This window comes from Bison bison, unplaced genomic scaffold (assembly GCF_000754665.1).
Source record: "Bison bison bison isolate TAMUID 2011002044 unplaced genomic scaffold, Bison_UMD1.0 scf7180017864461, whole genome shotgun sequence".
In the NCBI taxonomy this organism is placed as follows: domain Eukaryota; kingdom Metazoa; phylum Chordata; class Mammalia; order Artiodactyla; family Bovidae; genus Bison; species Bison bison.
In genome coordinates, this window is record NW_011495023.1 from 3,214,688 (window position 1) to 3,222,111 (window position 7,424).

At 34.6% G+C, this 7,424-nt stretch overlaps 1 protein-coding gene across 1 annotated transcript in view; it reads left to right on the forward strand.

The window, feature by feature from the left end:
• The window catches only part of MALRD1 (MAM and LDL receptor class A domain containing 1), a 559,293-nt gene that overhangs the window by 161,433 nt on the left and 390,436 nt on the right, over positions 1-7,424 (forward strand). The window contains exon 20 of the mRNA XM_010859895.1: positions 5,946-6,122. Within this exon, the coding sequence (XP_010858197.1) occupies positions 5,946-6,122 (177 nt within the window). The remainder of the gene's footprint in view (positions 1-5,945; positions 6,123-7,424) is intronic.

Consider the following 7,424-nt stretch of genomic DNA (forward strand, 5'->3'; position numbering starts at 1 on the left):
CTGTTTTGCATTATGCCTTCCATCTTCAATCAGAAAAGCAAGAAGTACATTTCTTTCAGCAGAACACATTATTGGTGAGATACCTGAGTTATTTGGAAGAATAGATCTGTGATGACATGGCATCACAACATACTCTTTGCCAACTGAAAGAAAAATTGCCTATATACTTTTTTTTTTTTAATTTGCACTTTTTATTTTGTATTGGAATATAGCAAATTAACAATGTTTTGGTAGTTGCAGGTGGACAGCAAAGGCACTCAGCCATACATATACATGTATCCATTCTTCCCCAAACTCCCCTCCCATCAGGCTGCCACATAACATTGAGCAGAGTTCCGTGTGCTATACAGTAGGTTTTTGTTGGTTATCCATTTTAAATATAGCTGTGTGTACATATCCATCCCAAATTCCCTATCTCTTCTCCCCATCCTTTCCCCCACCCCTGCCACCAAAAGTTCATTTCCTAAGTCTGTGAGTCTGTTTTGTAAGTTAGTCCTTTGCATCATTTCTTTTTGTATTTCACATATGAGACATGTCATGTGATACTTCTCCTTCTCTGACTTCACTCATTTGACGATCTCTAGGTCCATCTACATTGCTGCAAATAGCATTATTTCATTCTTTTTAATTCTGTGTAATATTCCATTATATACATGCACCATATTTTCTTTATCTGTCTCTCTGTAAATGTCTGTAAATCGTAAATAGTTCTGCAATGAACACTGGGGTGCATGTGTCCTTTCAGATCGTGTTTTTCTCCGGCTATATGCCCAGGAGTGGGTACTTTTCACTAGTTGAAAGTTTCAGAATTCAGCATGCATATTACATTGATTAGTTACTAGAATTACTAATTACTAGAGTGAGTATTGGACTTCCCAGGGGGCACAGTTGTAAAGAATTCGCCTGCCAATGCAGGAGATGCAAGAGATGTAGATTCGATCTCTGAGTCGGGAAGTTTCCCTGGAGTTGGAAATGGCAACCCACTCCAGTATTCTTGCCTGGAAAGTTCCAAGAGGAGTCTGTGGGATACAGTCCAGGGGGTCACAAAGAGTCGGACATGACTGAACATGCGTAAGGAGCGAGAATGAGCATCACTATCTAAGGTATTCATATTTTATTTTTCCAAGGAAAGTTGTTACTAAGTCAAGGGCATTTCTTGCATCTGATGATACCTTAAGATTGAGAAACGATATTAACTCTTTGGAGAGTGCTTAGCAACAGTTTTTACCATGTCCACACCGAGTAGCTTTTGCTATTGCTGCCAAATCGGCCGAGTTATGGAATTTCTGACATCTCTCCTCCTCTGCCTACACATCTTATCAGCTTTATTTGTTCTTGATCAAGTCTCCCTTCCTTCTACAAAGGGTGGTATTTGTTTCAGTGGCAAAATGTGTGTGTTGTATTGTGTATGCTTTTAGGATATCACAGGCAGCTTTTTACCTTCTAATACTAAGCTGTTTGGTGTGCCCATTACATTTATCTCAATATAATAAATTTCATGAAAGCATTATGCTTTGGGAAAAATCTGTACTTTGAAAGGAAATACAGATTCTGAAAAAAATTTATAAATGTTGGAAATATTTCTTCAAGGCATAAATGAAGAAATTTGAGACTCAGTGATTATAATCTGAAATATTCTTGTTTTAGTGTTCTAGTGTAGTTTTGTAAAGTGATTTAGCATATATCTAGGGGAAAGTTTTGTCCAAAGCCTGTGGTCTATGCGACTTAATATTTTTTATTATGTCTCTAGAAAATAAAACTGGACAAATAACTGACTTATTTTAAATTTAAAACTTTAAAATTTTGTCATCTTTTATTTGAGGGAGATACTAAATACCCCAAATGGAGAAGACTGTTAAAATACTTCACTTTTAGCTGGAGAAAGCACTTTCCTCCAATTGTTCTTTTGGTGCTCTCAAATACAAAGATACTACACTTAAGATTCATTAATTTTGGTGGAATACAGAGTAATGAGAAAAGGACAAAGAATTTTAAGATTTAAAAAGCCTAGTCAACCTCATGCAAAAATATTAGAATAAATCCAGATGTGAGCTGATGGAAATGAATTAGAAAAACAATAAAAAGGAAGATTATGTTAAAAATAGCCAGAGATTAAAATACAATTACAGAGGAATGGAATTAGGAAGACAGTTGGATATTATTTGCAAAGTTCTGAGAAAAAATGACTGTTAGTCTAGAGCAAAGCAAAATTCTTTCAAGAATGAGGGTGACAAAAGGCACTCAGTATGACATCCACAATCAAATGAAAAAATGAATTTACTGCACTAGACTCTTATCAAATGAACAATGTAAATGTCAACGTTATAAGACAGAATGAGCCAAACCAAGGCTGAGATGCAAAAGGGAATAGACAGCAAAGTAAATGACAAACACACAGGTAATTCTTAGCTACACTAGTGGATGATGAATGTGTGATATGACCAGAATGTTTACGCATTCTTGGGGAGTGTAGACATTGATGGAGTTACTTTTGAAACCAGTTTGGCATTGTGTGTGTTAGTCAGTTGTGTCTCCTGCACTGCAGGTAGATTGAGCCACCAGAGAAGCCCCAGTTTGGCATTATCTATTATAATTAAATGTGCATGCTCTGTGACCAAGCAATTCCATACCTAGGTATATCAGGAGAAATGTACAAACAAACAAATCCTCAAACAGGATCAACTCAAGAACCGCTGATGGTATAATGGTTACAAAACATATGAAAACATATGTTACATAGTCATATAGTGAACTATTATACAGCAGTCAACCCCTAAACTGCGAGAACATACATTAGGTTGGGTGGGTGAATATACAATGTTAAGAAAAAATTAAGTTGCAGATTATAAAAAGAATGAGTCCATTCATCCAAAGTTTGATTCTCAACAGTGTTTGATTTAAATTGGACCTACATGGTGCTCCATGTATATGGTCACTATTCTAAGAATTTCAGTGTTATTTAGTCACATAATGAGCTAGTAAGTTAACACTGTAAGAGCTTATTTGGTTTATATGCAAATGAAGAAAATATGAACACAAATGAAAGCAAAGAAATAAAAAACACAAATTTCAGTGTTCTGTGAACCAGGGAAGATTCCAATGAGGGTCTGGAATCAACAGAGAAACACTAGAGGGTTCAAATCTGTTTGTGAATTTTATTTTCATAAACTTGAAGGTAAGCATATGACTTTCATTATCCTTAAAAAAAAGCCTATATTTTATGTTCATTTTTCTATATGTATAATTACATTTCATGGGGAAAAAAGTGAAAGTGTTAGTTGTTCAGTCATGTCCAACTCTTTGCAACCTCATGGCCTGTAGCCTGCCAGGCTTCTCTGTCCACAGAATTCTCCAGGCAAGAATACTGGAGTGGGTTGACATTCCCTTTTCCAGGGGATCTTCCCAACTCAGGGATTGAATGCAGGTCCTGCATTGCAGGAGGATTGTTTACTGTCTGAGCCACCAGGAAAGCCCAGTATATTTCATAATAAAATATAAAATGATAAGCGAGAAAAGTTTGAGTTGCACAATAGATTAATAGGTCAAAAGTGGTCATTTGTGTGGAAAAAATTGAATTTAGATTCTCATTACTGACAGAGAACAATAGAGGCCAGATGGAGTAAAGATCTAAATATGGAAAGTAAAGCTATCAAAACTTCGTGAAAATTATCAAAGATATATTTATGATATTAGAACAGGGAAAATTATTTTTCAGTGAAAATTTAAAGCACAAACCATAAAGGAAATGATTGATATATTAAAGTTAGAATTTTTTTTTCTGAAGAGCAACCATACAAAATGAAAAGACAAATCATAGATTATGAGAACTTATTTTTCACATAGATAAATGATTGAGGATTAGTATAGAGAATATAGGATTAATTTAAATTTGTGAATTAATATAAAGACAATGGATTCAATAGAAACAGCAGAGAATGTGAATAGTCAAAAACTATAGTAAAATACTTGAGTGGCCTAAAGAGTCTCAGTAATTAGGGAAATACAAGTTAGAATATCACAAAATTATTTCAGAATGGTTACTGTGGCAAACATTAAAAAAAAAAAATTCATGATACGACGTGTTGGCTAGAATATGAGAAATGCACACAGTTCTGGGTGTAAATGGTAAACCACCTTTGAAAACAACTAAAGTTGACTAATTACATATTCTATAACTCTGAAATTTCATTTTAAGATGACTTGTCTTGGAAATACTCTGGCATGTGTTTACAGAGAGAAATGTACAAACACATCCATTGTAGGACTTTATATTCTTACTGTCCTACTTGAGAAGAGGTATACCAGCTGCAGACTATTCATACAATAAATATTGAATCTGGGTATTCATTTAATTGAATACCCTAAAGCAGTTAAAAATGAATGAATTGATTCTGTATGTATCAATAGAGAGAAATCTGAAAAGTATGTTTTGAGTCAAAAATGCAAGTTCAAAAAAAGTATGAATATTATTTATGTAAAAGTTTCTGTTTTTATATTTTTTATATTTTTTATATATTTTTATATATTTTATACAGTATATATTTTATACAGAAAATGTTTGTTTGAGATAAGGATACAAAAATATGCATTGGAGGAATTCTTACTATATTCAGGATGTTAGTTCTTCCTAAGTTGATCTATAGGCTTAATGCAACCCCAATCAAACAGAATCCCAGGAGATTATTTTATGAATAATTTTATACAGTATATATTTTATACAGAAAATGTTTGTTTGAGATAAGGATACAAAAATATGCATTGGAGGAATTCTTACTATATTCAGGATGTTAGTTCTTCCTAAGTTGATCTATAGGCTTAATGCAACCCCAATCAAACAGAATCCCAGGAGATTATTTTATGAATAATTTTATACAGTATATATTTTATACAGAAAATGTTTGTTTGAGATAAGGATACAAAAATATGCATTGGAGGAATTCTTACTATATTCAGGATGTTAGTTCTTCCTAAGTTGATCTATAGGCTTAATGCAACCCCAATCAAACAGAATCCCAGGAGATTATTTTATGAATAAGAAAAACTAAATCTAAAGTGTATATTGAGAGGCAAAAGGCCCAGAATATCCAATGTAGTATTGAAGGAGAACAAAGTTGGAGGACTGACACTACCGACTTCAAGACTTATTATAAAGCTTCAGTAATCAAGACAGTGAGGTAATGGTGAAAGAACAGAGAAATATTGGGTTGGCCAGAAAGTTTGTTTGGGTTTTTCCATTCCATTTTATGGTAAAATCTGAATGAACTTTTGGACCAACCCAGTATTTTATGGCAGTGACAACTTTGGCTTTAAGTCCTCTGCAACTAGCATGTATATGATACAGAGATGTTATTAATAAATGTTTATTGAATAGCTTACTGTCTAAATTAATTAGCTTGTATAAATTTCTTCTAAATTCTGTAATATCAGAAATTATCTTATGTAAATACTTCTGGGTGAATACTTTTGTTTGAGTCTGTCTTGCAGGCTTTGAATTCCAACTATGTGGGGATATCTGAAACAAACATGAGATGTTAGATTCATTGTGAAAGTGGAAGAACAAAGTTCCTTTACATAGAGAACTTGAGGGTTTAATCTTACCTTGACTCTGGTCCTTAATGCCAGCACCTGGGATTCCTTTGGTTCCTGAAGATCATCCAAGCCCTGCTCTTGAGACTCCCATGTATTCAGTGACCTCTGAAGAGTTTTCAATAATTTCCATCTGCACTTTCACTATTTTTATAATCAGAGATATCCAGAGATATTTGCCATTACTAAGACCATGAACCCCAATTTATATGCTTACAGTAAAGCAGTTCAGCATATTAGAAAATGATATCAGATATTCCTTATAATGTTGAATGTGAAGCATACTTAGTAAAGGTTATTGTGTGCAATCTTTAAAGAAATGGAAAAACTGCAAAATGATACTTTTCTGTTATTTCAAGGTCATTTACCTGTGAACCTTCCAACCCCACCAGAAACTACAGTTCCAGTAACACTGCCTCCACACAACTGTACAGACAGTGAATTTGTTTGCAGGTCTGATGGTCAGTGTGTTGAAAATATCCAGAAATGTGATTTTAGATATGACTGCCCTGACCAATCAGATGAATCCTCTTGCGGTATGTGAATTCCTAAATTTTGTATTAAATATAGCCATAAAATAGATAAGAAAACACTAGTGTAATCTCAAGTAGTATTGTAATGTCCTAGTTAGAAGTCTTCAACCTGGTTTAAAGCAGTTTCTTAATATAAAAGGTTTTTGTATAGAAAATGATAGAAGAATCAGCATACATTCTTCTATCATGTCCAACAAGAGGTAAGTGTCTTTAATATTTTAGATTCAAAATACTTGTTTTCATGACCTTAATTTGATTCTAGGGCTATCATTTACCAGCCCTTTTTAAATTCATCTTCATTTTGTCTTTATTCTTCAATATCATTAAATGGAAATATTTAGAGAAGAAGCATAATACCCTCAAATAAGATGAATCTGTTCAAGTTTTGCCATTGTCAAAATACACATATACAATGAATACCATGTCAAATGTGCAGGGTTAATAAGAAAATCAATCCTAGTACATGTGGACACTTCAATAGCTATATACTGTTGAAAGATGGTATCCATTTCTTGGCATCTACCAATCTATGACTTTTAAAAAATGGATCTAGGCAAATTATTTAACTTAAAAGTGAATGTCACAGTCAGAGATACAAACTGAGAGGAGGAAAATTAATCTGCATCTGAATAGGCAAAGCACAGGATCAGAAGAAATAAACACTTGTGAATTTTTTCCCTTCCTTGCCCATAAGTATTGATTATATGTGAATTTATCATAATATTGCTCAAATGTCTTGATAATATTAAAGATTTAGAACATACAGACAGTACAGTGTATCAGTTCAGTTCAGTTCAGTCGCTCAGTCGTGTCTGACTCTTTGCGACCCCATGAATTGCAGCACGCCAGGCCTCCCTGTCCATCACCAACTTCCGGAGTTCACTCAGACTCATGTCCATCGAGTCAGTGATGCCATCCAGCCATCTCAATCTCTGTCATCCCCTGCTCCTTCTGCCCCCACTCCCTCCCAGCATCAGAGTCTTTTCCAATGAGTCAACTCTTCGCATGAGGTGGCCAAAGTATTGGAATTTCAGCTTTAGCATCATTCCTTCCAAAGCAATCCCAGGGCTGATCTCCTTCAGAATGGACTGGTTGGATCTCCTTGCAGTGCAAGGGACTCTCAAGAGTCTTCTCCAACACCACAGTTCAAAAGCATCAATTCTTTGGCGCTCAGCTTTCCTCACAGTCCAACTCTCACATCCATACATGACCACAGGAAAAACCATAGCCTTGACTAGACAGACCTTTGTTGGCAAAGTAATGTCTCTGCTTTTGAATATGCTATCTAAACTTTCCTTCCAAGGA